This window comes from Cheilinus undulatus, linkage group 21, assembly GCF_018320785.1.
Source record: "Cheilinus undulatus linkage group 21, ASM1832078v1, whole genome shotgun sequence".
Classification (NCBI taxonomy): domain Eukaryota; kingdom Metazoa; phylum Chordata; class Actinopteri; order Labriformes; family Labridae; genus Cheilinus; species Cheilinus undulatus.
In genome coordinates, this window is record NC_054885.1 from 8,093,480 (window position 1) to 8,108,667 (window position 15,188).

Here is a 15,188-nt window from a genome sequence, read left to right on the forward strand (position 1 = left end):
ATATATAAAAGTGTCAAAGGTTTTAATAACAGGTAAATAACGTGCACATCTGCCAAGATTTTAATCATTTATGTCGCCCTCAACAAAAAAACAAACAAACAATATTAAGGGTTAGGGCAGGCCTGTTCAATTAGCGGCCCGGGAGCCACATACGGCCCAAAACCAACCCTAAAGTGGCCCAGCCTGTGGTCATGCCAGAGATGCAGAGGGCGACCTGTTTCACAAGTTTTCAGAAATACAGTATATCAGACCATGAATGCAACACTCCGTGGCTAGTGATGCTGACAGAGGTAGCCCCAAGATACCGAGTATAAAACATGTCTTTTTCAACTGTGCAAATTTAGTTTTTATGCACTTTAAGATATGCCTGGGTAAGATGTGACCAAAATTATTGTTTACAGAATTTCAGTTTATTTTTTCATTCTATTTATTTTATTTTTGTTCAAGTAAAAAAAAAAAACAGCCTTTCTACTACCTCAGGTTATGTTCAAATACAGCTCTGTTGTTGTGTTTTTATGCACTTTTTGATGTGCTTTTGTCATGTTGCCAAATTTAAAAAGGAGACTATGTATAAAAAGTGCATATTTTTCATCAAATTGGTCTGTTTTAGTTCCAAATTTGACATTACCAGCTTACTGGGCGCCGAGTATGTCTGGCCCTGTTACATTTCTTGATTTTAAAAATTGGCCCAGTTGAATTTGTAATTTGTACGCGCACACAGAAATGGCCCTTATGTGCTGATCCTCCATGGACAGAGAGGAACATTTACACAGCAGGAGAAAGTTCAGGTCTGTGTCTATCCTCCAACAGTCTGAGACATTCCCCCTAAACAGAGAGAAGCCTTCAGTCTACATTACCAACAAGTCAGCGCACATGTGTGTCAGTATATGTGTGAGTGTCGCGGTTGTGTGTGTCCTTGTTAATAGCAGGACTATTCAATTACAAATTCAGCTGGGCCAAATTTTGAAAACAAGAAATGTAGCTGGGCCGCACATGCTGGACATCCAGTAAGCGGTTGGTGATGTCAAATTTGGAACTAATACAAATCAATTTGATGAAAAATATCCACTTTTTATACATAGTCTCCCTTTAAAATTTGGAAACATGACAAAAGCACACCAAAAAGTGCCTAAAAACAGAACAAAAGATGAATCCATGAATTTTCAAATTTACTGATTTAACTGATGAAGAGTCCGCATTAAAGCACTTCATGATGCTGGATGGTCTCTGAGACAAACATGACAGGTGGTCAGATAAATTTGTTAAGCACTGTATGTACATATATATCTATATCTATCTATCTATCTATCTATCTATCTATCTATATATATATATATATATATATATATATAACATGGGCCTTTATGGTGTTGTACTCACTTTTGGTGAAAGTCTCAAGTGAACACTAGAGGTACTGCAGCTTTTTGCACTTCTGCACTGGCTTCATTTTACAATGTTGGACATAAGCCTGCAAAAGTCAGCTTAAATGGGCTCCACTAAGGATCAGGGGTATAGCTGATGGATTACTTGTTCTCTGAGCTCCAATCTGAAGGATTTATCTTCCTATTCCTGTAAGTCTCATCAGAAGCTGTCTTACATTTTCTTCGGTCAAATGTCCCTGCCCCTTCGATCACAGTGAGGACGGAAAGATGATGGGAGCAGAAAGAGGGAGTAACGTGTAGCAGAGGGGGGAGAAGTGGGCAGGTGTCCCAACAGAAAGCATATATATATATATATATATATATATATATATATATATATATATATATATATATATATATAAATTGTATAGTAACTTTACCATGGCATGTTATTGTGAATATAATAATTTACTAAAATTTTCTATGAGCATGTATGTGTCATTTAAGTTCTAAAAAGTAAGAAACACGACACACCTCCAGTTGCAGTATATTAATACTTGAATTATCTACTTTTTCTGGCTCTCTGATAGTCATTTTGAATCATTTAATCAACAAAAAATATACCTGTAAACCACTTTATATACAAACGACTCATTACCATCACTTAAATGTAAACGTGTGTGTTTTTTAATCAGAAACCCCGTCATCCTTCATATACTTGCATTTGTCTATGGAACGGTGTTGCCTCTGGCAATATGGCGGACAGGTTGACGTATAGCAAACACCGTCAATGAGGCGTGTACGTATATGTCTATGAGTAGCGCTTTAATGCTAAAGTCTGTTGCTGACTTAAAGAAGCTAGTAGGATGTCAAAAGTGTTTTCATGAACATGAAATATCTTAATGTCCCTCCAGACTACCTTCTGACATCTTTGTGGTTACATGGCAATTAAACCTGATCAAATGTTAGCAATTACAACCTGGAACATACCAGTATTGTGAAAGAATTTGACTTCCCATCCTGATGTGACGTACGAGGAAATGACTGCCGTGTTGACTCGGTATATTCTGTTCAAAATTTCACTGATAAATACTCTTTTTCTCATTCTTTGTGTTTGAGTCAGAAAGGGATTAAAGTACTAAAATATGACTGCAGCTTTATAAAAGTTTCCACGCATGTGTTCCCTATGATGGCAAGAGTCAGTAACATGAAGCTCTCATTGAGGTGAAGCACACAGCCTGAGGGAGAAAACACGCTTAGCTTGACTCAGAGGATCTTTTTTAAACATTATGAAATAACGCTGAGATCCCAGCTGGAGGAGCTCAGACTGAAAAGACTGCTGGGAAACGGACTGTAGGACAGTTATGATTGAATTCTATTTATTTATCTTAGTTATCATTGGCTCCAGCTTGTACTTTGTACAGATTCAGTGATTTTCTGCCCTTTTTTCCCTGTTTTTGTTTTCAGTCATGGATTTATTTAGAGTCGTCATGTTTCCTTTTGGCACATCACACCAGTTTTACCTCCCTTGGTTGACATTTTACACGTTATTCTCATAAAATCAAAACAAGAACGTGTTTTTTCATAGAAGTTGGCTCTACCTGTTATTGATTTCAGACATATGAGGTAAGGACAAGTTATTCAGGTTCAACCTCTCATTTTAATGTAAACCTGAACATTTGAAAGTCAGCTTTTTTCCCCATATTAACACTAGAGATGTGGAGACTGTGGAAATTAGAGCTGATATCGATAACCATGTTTATAATAATTTAACTTATATCAGTGTTTCATTATTTCTTCAGGTGTAGAACTCTCATTGTGCCAACAGTATTGCAGTCTTTATTTATTTGCATATTAGATAAAGATAACCCAAAGATCCAAAAAGCAACACAGCATGGTGCCATCTAAAGAAACTAAGAAACAGATGAGAAACAAGGTCACTGACATCTTTCAGTCTGGAAAGGCTTACAAAGACATTTCCAAGGCGTTGGGACTCTCCACACTGAGAGCCATTATCCACAAATGAGGAAAACTTGGGGAATCTTCCCAGGAGTGCCCGGCCTACAAACTAAAATGGGACGAAAACTGTGATATTAATTGCAACTAACCACAGAAGTTCCTAGATTAGATAAACTTTATAATCATGACAGCCCTAGAATAGACTGCAAATGTAGAAAAAAAACCCCTACTGATTTATTTGCCCTTACATGTGAGCCAAAATGTACCATTCTGTCATTGTTCTTACTCTCAAAATAGCTTTTTCTTTGAAATTATGCTTAAAAGAACTTTTCACCACTGTAAAATTAGGACACGTACATTCGTGAATGGGTGTTTGATTCCAAAGAAAAAGCAGAAAGAAGATAATGTGGACCGTACACCTGGAAGCTCCCTTATTAAGCATTTATTTGCAATAAATGGCGTTTCGAGCCAGCATGCTCTTCCTCAGACCTTTGCCTGGCTCCTAAAATGCTGTAATCGTGAAATGATCAGTAGAGGGCGCCAGCGAACTTCAGAGACAGAAACTCTGAGTAACTACAACCCGATATTTGACAAAAAAAAAGACTTTCCACAGCTCTGTTGTTCAAATGTTGATATGTGATTTTTTTCAAAATATAAAAATGGGAAAGCATTAAAGACTTTCAGTTACTATCCTAATGGGAAAGGGACAGCTATGTAGATAAATAACTTAAAGGGAATCCAGGAAAGTGTGTAATGCTGTGCATATATATTTATATATCCATCTAATACAAATTAGCAGTTATTAAAACAACCAATAAAATGACCGAAACCAAAACTGACTGACTGAGTAGTCAATCAAGAGCTCAGTCTCTTCCTGTGTATTTGTATTTTAGATTTAGGCAGCCTTAAATAACAGAAGGAATGCCATATATTCGTATGAATTATGATGCCACTAGCTAGTAATTCCCATCTTAAATGAGAAAAGGGTGATGCAACTGCTTCTATTCTACGTATTGACTTGTAATGGCCTGTCAGATTGGACAACATTGCCCAGAAAGCCACACAGACGTGTAAACAAAACCAACATGTGTTTTATTCGAGTGAGAGAAACAACAAACAGCAGCGGCAGAGGTAAGAGGTTACAGCAGGAATACACAGCAGAAAGAGAGAAGCAAAAGGAGAGGGGGATTGTGGGTAATAACTGTTTAACACCAGCGTGCAGACAAACACGTGTACTGTCTGCACAGTCAGACAGCAGAGGCTCATGGGAAACTGTCGTCGTCGTCTTCAGCCATTTCTTTAGCGAACTCCAGATCCTGCTGCTCTCTTTCCCGACGCTCCTGAACGCACCACGAACACAGAAACAGCAGCATGTCAGGACTTGTAGTAGATGTGATATTTTATAGAGCTGATGTATGTCACAGATGTGTTTTACCTCTGCTGACTCCAGGTCTTTGTTGTAAGCTTTGGGAGGAAACCTCATGGCCTACAGGAGACAGAGCAGTGGGTTATTTCAGAGATTAACAGAAGTTCTGCTTCTCAGATTATTAGCTTAAAAATAATCACACGAGCATTTTCAATCCTGTGAACAGAAAAAGTCAGCCGGGTATTCCTTTGTATTTCTGCTTGTTGCAACATCATTTCCTTAGGTATCTCTAAATGGGACGCTGAAGGCCTGGCAGATAAGGTCCTGTTACCTTGACAGACATGTTGTGGATGTCCAGGCAGAAGGAGATTCTCTGATGAAAAGCCAGCTGAGGCTCCCTGGTGCCGTAGATATCCATCGTCTCCTTTGACTGGACGAAACCTTTCTCGTGGTTAATGCTCGCCTCGATTACTCCATCGCGGATCGCCTGATGGACGTCCAGAAACAAACAGGAAATATAAAGATAAAGAAATGTCACTTGAAGCAGCGCCAGACAGCCCGAGCATCTTTTTGACTCTGACAGCAGCTCTTCAGGGAGAAACTGTCGAGATGGAGACAACAATTTTTGCGTTTAAACAAAGAGAGTGAGTTTAAAGTCCAGGTCGGACCAAAAATTTGTGATGTGATGAAGTTGTTTGAGAACGTCACTGGAAATGGTCACAGCTGTCTGATGAAAGCAAACGCCAACAACGATGGCTACATGTGCAGAGAAAAAAAACGAAATAAACCCAGCTGATATTAAACATAATCAAACCACCAATGATGCACAGTAGGGATGTAATGTATGCAGGCAAAAGAATCTGTGGTCCATTAAAAATATCTGCATTGATGATTCATTTTCCTCAAAGCAAGCAAAACAAAGAAACCCTGCAGCCACGCTTTCACTAGTAAAAAACCACAGGCCCACCGTGGTGCATGGTGGTCCTCTACCTACCTACATACTTATGTCACCTCAGGTGCCTTTAGTGTTACCCAGTCACCCATTCAAACAAAAATACTGATAATGGAAAACTAAATATACCAAACAATTAAGTAGAAAAAGAAAACACTACCAAAAATAAAATCTAAAAAAAACACAACATAATAATCTAACAGAAATTATTAACTAATATACGCAAACTATCAGGGGTGTCAAACTCATGGCCCAGGGGCCAAATCTGGCCTGTGCTGCAGTTGTACCCAGCCCACCAGATCATATGATATTTTTATTAGAACTGGCCCACCAGTATGAGGTCTGCCTCCAGTATAAAAATGTAAACTTAACCTTGATGATTTATAAAAGCCTTGTTGAGTCATAAAGATTACAAAAAGAAAACAGTAATAAAAATAGGCCTAATAATTTGATACGAAGTCAGGAACGAGAAATTTGTGTCCTCTCTATATTTTCAATTTTGCATCTCACAGTTATGACCAGAACTTATGGTTTTGACTGTTTATTTCATATTTTAACCTTTACATCTCATAACTTTTACTTTTTATCTTATATTTTTACCTTTCAGATTTATTATTTTAAATTTTAAATCCTATTTTGTCCTTTTAAAGTAATGATTTGACTTTTATCTCATGTCTTACCTTTAAAACTCATGATTTTTTATTTTATTTCATATTTTCAATTTTAAAATGCATGAATATTTTGACAATTTCAATGTTTATCTCATATTTTGATTGTTAAATATATGATTTTGAATTTGATCTAAATTTTGCTGACCATGTCAACTCCTAAATTTCACTTTTATTTCATATTTTAGCCTTTAAAACTCCTGATTTTTTATTTTATTTCTTATTCTGACTTTTAAAGCTCATGACTTTGGCTTTAATCTAATTTTTTTGACTGTTAAAAATCATTATTTCAGTATTCTATCTCATATTTTGCCTTTTAAAAACATAACCTTGACTTTAAATATCATGTTTTTACCTTTAAAACTTACAAGTTTCACTTTTTAGCTCAGATTTTGAGTTTTTAACTTATCATGTTGACCTTTCAATCTCAAAATCATTTAGGTTGACACTCAATGGTTAAATATTGACCCTGTTAGGCCCTCAGGTTAGACCCAAATTCAGAATTCAGCCCCTGCTGTGTTTGAGTCACAATTGAGTCAGCACAGAAACTTCAAGAAATCCCGTTAAACTGAGTGACTGTGAGAGCCGTACGGGAGAGATGCATCATCTTTTTCTTTTGTAGTGGTTTAAAATAGCCAGCTTTTAAAAGGTCACAAAGCAAACCACTGTGAGTTGTGACTCATCTGACTGCAGATCTTTGAACTTGGCTTCAGTTCTTCTTTACCTTAGCGACGATGAACTCTGCATCCTCTGGACTGTCGAGCTGCAGCTTCAGAGCGATGTCGGCCAGAGAGATCCGAGAGTACGACAGGCTGATCATCCGGACACCTGAAAGCACACATCATTCAGGGTATTAGGTGACGACATACATGTGGATCAGGTGATGTCAGAGGAGGCGAGCGCTGTGATTGGCTCACCGGTCTTGATGACGTTGTGTCTCAGGCGGATGATGAGTGTGTACGTCCCGTCTGTCTGAAACTTCTCACCGAACTGCTCCAACACCTGGTTGAACTTGGCCAGGTTTCCCGTTCTCACCGCTACAAACACAATACACACATATTAAATGCACTTTAAACACTCAGAGAACACAAATAAAACAAAGAGTTTCATCTCTCCTGGAAAATCTGACTAAAGTACTAATATTCTTCACAGACTTAATTAATATTTTCTAATTTTATTTTGAATTTCTCTTGGTTTTTCTTTCTAAAGCCTTTTTAATATCTTCAATCTGAAATTCTTTATGGCCATATATGAAATAATAAATTTATTTGTGGGGAAATATTGAAGGATCTTTAAAAAGACTTATATTTTTTCCTGATAAATCACCAACAGTTCATTTTTGAACACTACATTTACCTGGTGCTAACAGTTCCAGAAATAGCACATTATTAATGCAAATACTTTTATTTTTATATTTGAAGACCAACACAACTCAAATAAGTGCATTTATAATGACTAAAAGAAAAATTTGTGAGCATAAAGTAGTATAAAAATCATTTAATTGATTGCCTTGTATAACATCCTGCAGACTGAAGATACAAACTTTGTGTGGATGTGTTTTAAACTGACCTTGTGTCAGCAGGAAGTAGGGCATCAGTGACCTCTTGAGTGACGGCTGTCTGAACTGAAGTCGGTCAGGAATCTCTCCCAACAACAGCTCGACCACGATCAGCAGCTTGTGAACCTGCAGAGACACAAGTTTCCAACACCTGTTTCACTTTGTGTTATACTGCAGAAACCCACAGCTTCATTCAGAAACCTGTGAGTACAAAGTCTCGGTCAGTCTTGGTCAGACACGAGTAAAACCAAATGACACAGAAGTGGCAGCAGAACGGGCTACAGACTTGCCACTGACATCAGGCATCGTGTGATGTGAGTGTTGTGCATCTCTAAGCAAAACTGCAGATGAACACTGCATATTGTTAAAAGTGCACTAGCAATTTTTGATTCCTGTCTTATTAAAACATATTATTTTTCATAGCAAAATAAAAAGACGAATTTGGGAATTCTGTATCATGATACATATGAGTCAGTGAGTAGAGTGTACAGTTACATCCCTTATAATGACGAGCATTCAGCGTGTGTTACTGACCGTCTGTTTGAAGCCCACAGCAGTGTGTTGCGGAGCTTTCCTCAGAGCGTTCGTCAGAGTCCTGCGAGCCTCAGAGTACTCCAACTGGATCGCCTTAATACGACCTGCAGGGGTCACATAACGCAGGTAAATGCACAACACAAACACACGAGTACACAGACAGGAAAATCCCTGGGTAAGATAGGTAACAAACTCACCTGTGTAGTAAAGGTATCGGGCCCACTCGTTGTTGTTGGCGAGCTCGGGGAACACGGACTTGGACACCAGTTTCTCGGCCTGGTCGTACAGGTTGAAGTACAGGTAATTCCTGAGCAGCAGGTTCAAGAGGACGGCCTGACCGTCTGCATCGTGACGCAGAGTCGCTGTACGCAGGCGAGTGTGGAGAAAACTGAGGAGAGAGAGCAGCTTCAGTGTGGAAACTTTACAAATATCTTCTCCAGGATCTGCATATGGGATCATTTTTCTGTTGCATCCATTTACTTCAATTTTTTAGCGCCAATTCATAGCAAATGTTATCTCAGGACACTCTTATGAAAAAGATATATATTAGCTGCAGCTATGCTTCAGTGGTAGAGTTGGTCATGGGGGTTCAATCAATGGCTCCTGCAGTTGCATGTTTAAGACAATAACCCTTACATTGCTCACTGCTATATCAGTGTGTGTTACTGTGAATGGAGAGGATAATCCAATACTGATGGCAGCCTTCACCGTCAGTGAGTGAATGTGGACTTATCTGAGGTGTTAAAGACCTTGTGAAGTAAAAATAAATCTTTATTAAGGTTTGTCGTATGATAGATCACTGTGTTATGAACCCCCAGGTCAAATTTCAGTCACATAAAGCATCTCCAAGATTATAAAATTAAGCTTCAAATCATGAAAAATGAGGCAGTAAAATCTGTTCCAGGATGGTGTGGGCGTGTCTGTTGAATGAGCTGAAACCACACCCACTGTCATACTTGGAAAAATATTTTCCCCTAAAAACATGAACCAATAAACAAAACATGCACAACTATAACTTTGCAATGAAACATGAACATTATAGAAGGGTACAAGAGTACAAGACTGAATTCCTTTGCACAAAATTAACCAGAAGTCCCTGCTGCAGGTGACTGCTTCCTTCCACAATATTGTAGTGTTAGAGGGGCGGGGTCATTCTCTCCTGTGGGCTCATGACATCATGAGCCCACATATTGGCCCTACCCACATGAAACCAAGCCAGGAAAGAGATGAAATGGCCTAAATCCAGAATTCAGTCTCATGTAGATCTCAGAGTTTTCACATGTTTACAGCAACCATATTCCAACATTTCTAGAGTGTTAAGACAAAAACTTTGGATTTCACTTTACAGGGTCTTTAAAGTGCCTTGAGTAACTGGGGTCATTCACAATTTACTTGAGGCTGACCAGTGCCAGCTTGATGACTTTATGGCTATGATCAGTACCAGGATCTCTCTGATGGACATGCCAGTCCATCTGTCTCCACTGAGAGATAGTTTTACTGTTTCTAGCCAGTCAAATCGGCTGAAATCTTGCTTAATACAGCGCTTATAGCACAATTCGTAATTCCAACTAATAACCATTATTTGGCCCCCAGCCAGCATTATTCCTCCTGATCCAAATCCACTGACTGGCCTGAACTCATCTGACATCTCCTTATCTGTCTTTTGCAAACTCTGCACCTGCACTCCCAGTTCTCTAAGTAAACAAACAGCTGACCTTGCTATAAACCCTCTACATCTCACTTTTACTGGACGAACTCCAACTTTCCATCCTTGCTGCTTCTACTCCTAAATCTGCATCTCTGAGCTTTTAACTTTCATAGGCTTCCTCCACAGAATCCTCCCATGGAATCATCAGCTCTATCAAATAAACTACATGCTGACTGGCAGATCATAGCACTATCTCAGGCCTCAAACCAGTCCAAACTATCTCTTCTCTCCTCCTAAATCTACCAGCATCTCCCAGACCTTAGCACCCTATAGCTGGCCAGACTGGTGCCAAAAACCTGCCTCCTTTAACTTTCTCTACCTCTTAAAGCTGTCCTCTCTATCTGATTACATCCTGCATTTACCCATTACCTACTGATTTAAATTCCTGCTCCTTAACCTTTTAAAACCCTGTTATGTTGCCATGTATATCTATGCAGTGGCAAACTGATCTTACACCCAGTCAAAATACCCTTACAGGAATTTGACCCAACTCTCTTCCATACTCCATAGGTTCCTCCAACTCAACTTCCTTTTTAAGAGCTAACTTTGTGAGGATGTTACAGCTCATCATCACTATAAACACTTATTTGAAATTGTCTATATTAGTAGCTGGGTCTGGTGTGTGTCAGATTGTGAGACGTTGTGTATTTACCTGCGTATGGTGTCGAACTGGTTGAGGAACTCATAAACTCTAGCATGATAATAGTAACACTTGGCAGCGACCAGATCCAGAGCTCTGCGGTTCTTTGAGCCGATCTTCTGCACTAGATCGTCTGATACTTTCTGAGCCTGAAACACACAAACAAGATCAATGGTGTCATCATTATCACATTTATCTTCATCATCATGAAGGTCATTATCACACAGTTTGAGCATCATTCATGCTCCGTTGTTCTGGTTTAATTTTTTTCCACACTGAGACATCAACCCTGATAAAAGACTAACAGATAAGCAGACAGACCTCAGTGTATCTCTTGTTGTTGTTCAGGTGAACCACCAGCAGCAGCTGCAGGTAAGCCTCCACCTCCGGCAGCAGAGGAGCTGACGCAGCTTTACCTGTCCTGGGACGGAACTGAACATCTCCGTCCGCCATCTCCATCGGCTGAAAAACAGAAACAGATGTTAAATAAATTAAAGCTGTTTCGATTGTATTTGTTTCTCTGCACTTTATGGCTTTTGCACATCAAATTTAATTTGTTTCCTGTAACAGAAAAATACAGATACATTTCTTCATTTTCCATAATGATGTTGAATGAGACTGCATGAGAACCATTCATTATTTCAGCATTTGTGTTGTCTTGAATAACTGTACTCAGAAGGTACAGAATGAAAAGTTCATGTCTAGTGGTGGCAGGATCCTCACCTCCTCCAGGAAGCCAAGCAGGAATTCTCTAGTTGTGGCGTTGTTGGTGAAGAAGCCTGTGATGGCTTTGTGCAGGACATTGGTGTTGAGACGTCGGCTGGTGGATGGCAGCGCTCTCAGAGCGCGGAGCACAAAACGAGGTTCTTTCCCCGACACCGCCTTCTCTATCTGCTTTACATGTTCCTTAATGTCTGAGGAGGAGGAGGGGGAGGTCGGGGAGGAGAAGAAGAGGAGGGAAAAAGAAGACAGGGAGGAATTGACAGCAGAATGACAGAAAATCAAATAAGACAGCCTGATAAAAGAATTACAGTAGTCTAACCTAAAGATAATAAAAGTTTTCTGCATCGCTTTGAGACAAGATGTGCTGGATTTTAGCAATGTTGCACAGGTGAAAGAAGGCTATCTTTAAACATGCTATATGTAGGTGTTATTAGAAAAAGCCTCTAAGAGGTGTTCTGACCAAAGCATGATAACCTCAGTCTTGTCTGAGTTAAGAAGCAGGAAATTTCTCCATATCCTGGTCTTAATGTCTTCAAGGCATGCTTCTAGTTTAAATAACTGAGCAGCACTAAGATCTAATAAAACAAGGACAGAGAGATGACCTCTGTTAGAAGCTAAGAGCAGATCATTAGCCACTTTAACTAATGTAGTTTCAGTGCTATGGTGGACCCTAAATCCTGACTGGAAGTCTTCAAATAGACAGTTATTTTGAAGAAAGTTAGTTTCTCAAGGATGTTAGCAACAAAAAAAGATTAGATATGGGAATATAATTAGCTATATTGCCTGAATCAAGCATTGGCTTTTAAGGTGTAAGTTTAATTACAATTATTTTAGAAGACTTGAACATATCCTGTCAATAATGACATATTTATCACATCCAGAATAGACGTGCTAACAAGAGGAAAAAACTGACTTAAACCTGCTTGGCTTTACGAGTCAGGTTTACGGTTTAGATGAGGAGATAACTGATCCAAGTTTCTGATTCTTATACAATTCAGAAGCTCAATGAAAATTTTGTATGTTTAAGGGTCATTTCACAGCATTTTGCATCATTTTACAAATTCACCATCATCCAAATTGTATCATGATGTAACTTGAGAAGCATATTCTCTATTGGAGGAAGCCTCTTTAAGGTCTTGGTTTATCTAAACAGTTTAGTGAAAACACTGATGTTTACTGTAACCAGATATCAGGAGGCACTTCATTGGATTTTAACCGATATTTCTAAATTAATATAGGTCTGTAATGAAGACAAATAAATACTGAAGACATGTAAATGTAGTTCAGACTTCAGACTAGGGCTGAACGATTTTGGAAAATAATCCAATTGCAATTTTTTCCCACAATATTGCAATTGTGATTTGATATGCAATTATTCCTTAACGTTCTTTTATTCTTAAACAAGGTCTGAACAAGTCTTTAAAAGTGTCTAATTCTGCTGATTTGACCCGTATTGCAGAGTGAATTTGCATCATTCTTATATCTAATAAGAAAAAGGTACAAAAAATAAGAAGGTAAGATTTTTTGTAGGCTATTCTAAAAAATGGTTGCATGAAATGTCATGCATAACATCTTTGCTGCAAAAAAAGTTTAAAACTGGTATTTTGACACAAATTTCAGGTCAAAGAAATATTGCACCTTTTGCGATTTGCAGCACGCCATATTGTGATTTAATCTAATTTTCGATTAAATGCCCAGCCCTACTTCATACTTCAATCCTGGAAACTTAACAAAGACTGGCTGAACAAAGAAACAGACTTCAAACATCAGACCACACCTTTAAATGAGGGGCTGAAGTTAAAAAAAGTGGAGGACTTAAGCTGATGTAGGTCTGTTGGTCCTGCCTAGAAGTCCACTACTTTATTTGTGCATATGGCCAGTATAGGCTGATATTTACAGCATAAATCCTTTATAGCAGCAGAAACTTTCACATCTACTGATGAAGAAAATTAACATTGTAAGCTTCAATCTGCCAACTCTGATCATGCCAAAAAGATCTAATATCGCTACAAATTATTTATGATTACTCAAAATTAATCCGTTGTCAAGCCAAACTACAAAACGTTGCCACCATGACTGTAACTTAGACAGTGTTTAGGAGTTAACATGCAGTTTTTGATCATTAAAGCTAGAAATGATAAAATAAAGGATGTCAAATCTTCTTTAAGGTCCTGTGATATCACACAGGTATTGACATCGTTTGAATTTCACTAATGTAAATATTCAAACTAAATAAACAAATAAAATAACAACTCCCTAAGTAATTCGGTAATAACATGTCAGAATGATGAAGGTGAACGGGCATGTTGCTGCTGGTTGTTCTTACTGTAAACATTTCATTAACTGAGCATTAGGCCTGACATCTATCTTATCAAACATGACTATATCAATATAAACAACATTTCTTTACTATGTATCCAGTTTGAAGACATATTAATAAAATAAGTTAAAATATATCAATAAACCCGACAGTTTCTGCAGTCTGACAGTTAGCTTCCCCAGTTAGCCGTTTGTGCTAACAGGCTAACTGCCGTTAACTGAACTTTCATCTTCAGAGAACAGTACCGACACTAAACCCGGTCTTTTTCGGGCTCTCGGGGGTTTTTAACGGTATAATAAATTATCAGTGTTACCGTCCAGGGTCACGCTGTCCAGCTCGTTGGGATTCTTAGCCACGTTAGCTGCCTCTTCCTCCGGCATCTCCACGTCCTGCGGCTCCGGGCCCGGTTCCTGCGGCTTCTCGGCTTTTGATTCCCGGTCCCGGCCTCCCGCCTTGTCCCGCCGCTTGGCCGCTGTTTCTTTCATGATGTCTCAGAATAAGGACAAATAATCACCTCCGTCAGTGTAAAGTGTGGGTTTAAACCTGCCCAGTCACCTTAGTTTACTTCAGTCTGACCACCTCAACAATGACTGGCAACTATTTTTGAAGCGCAGGGGATTGTGGGATACTCCAGACGGTACAAAGTGATCACAGAAACAACAGCGAAGACAGAAATAATCGAAAAAGATGATTCGTTCCGGAAGAACTTACCTTTGAATAGCGGTTGTTTGCTGTAATGAGGGAAACGTAGTTTTCAATTATACATTTAATCACAATATATGATAGAATAGATAAAAATGAAATAATTAAATGGCAAGGCGAAAATACATAACAATACAAAATAAAAGGAAAAAAATACGATATTTTAGAAATTTAAAGCACAAAATCTCATTTATATTCAAGGATAGCTCAATGATTCACTCTATTTCATTACTGTGAAAAACTTCAATACCTTTCAATATACCGTACACAGTCATGGCCATCTGGGCAGTAACACAGGTACTGACACAAGAGGGCGCCATTCTTCAGAAGGAGCTTTCAGCATCAAGACAACTTAAAATTCCTATAGCAGGTAACTAACCTATATATGACGACCACACAAAGAAACAGAGAAGCTTAACATAGCCAGAATTACATAAAACAGGGTTTATGTTTTTGTGTAGAGAATTACAAAAACATCATCCAACTTTGAGCGTCGGAAGTTGATTCTGAGTTGATCATAAAATAATTTCATTCATAAAGAAGTTCCTTAAAATAATCAAGACAACTCTCAGAAATGAGACATAAAGAAGTTAAAACGTGGCAAAATTATAGTAAGTCACAACTAACTATTTACAAATTACTAGTGACAACAATATAATGATATTATTATTATTATCATTATTATTATTATAAGATA

At 38.4% G+C, this 15,188-nt stretch overlaps 1 protein-coding gene across 1 annotated transcript; it reads right to left on the minus strand.

Moving 5' to 3' along the window:
• Nucleotides 1-4,391: 4,391 nt before the first annotated feature.
• On the minus strand, nucleotides 4,392-14,423 carry psmd3 (proteasome 26S subunit, non-ATPase 3). Its single transcript, XM_041778613.1, has 12 exons — nucleotides 14,103-14,423; nucleotides 11,470-11,660; nucleotides 11,068-11,208; nucleotides 10,759-10,895; nucleotides 8,596-8,786; nucleotides 8,399-8,502; nucleotides 7,876-7,990; nucleotides 7,224-7,343; nucleotides 7,031-7,134; nucleotides 5,018-5,173; nucleotides 4,756-4,806; nucleotides 4,392-4,660 (listed from the first exon to the last, which is right to left on the minus strand). Exons 1-12 carry the CDS (start codon nucleotides 14,272-14,274, stop codon nucleotides 4,583-4,585), a joined length of 1,560 nt encoding a protein of 519 aa, XP_041634547.1. The 5' UTR covers nucleotides 14,275-14,423; the 3' UTR covers nucleotides 4,392-4,582.
• Nucleotides 14,424-15,188: the final 765 nt, after the last annotated feature.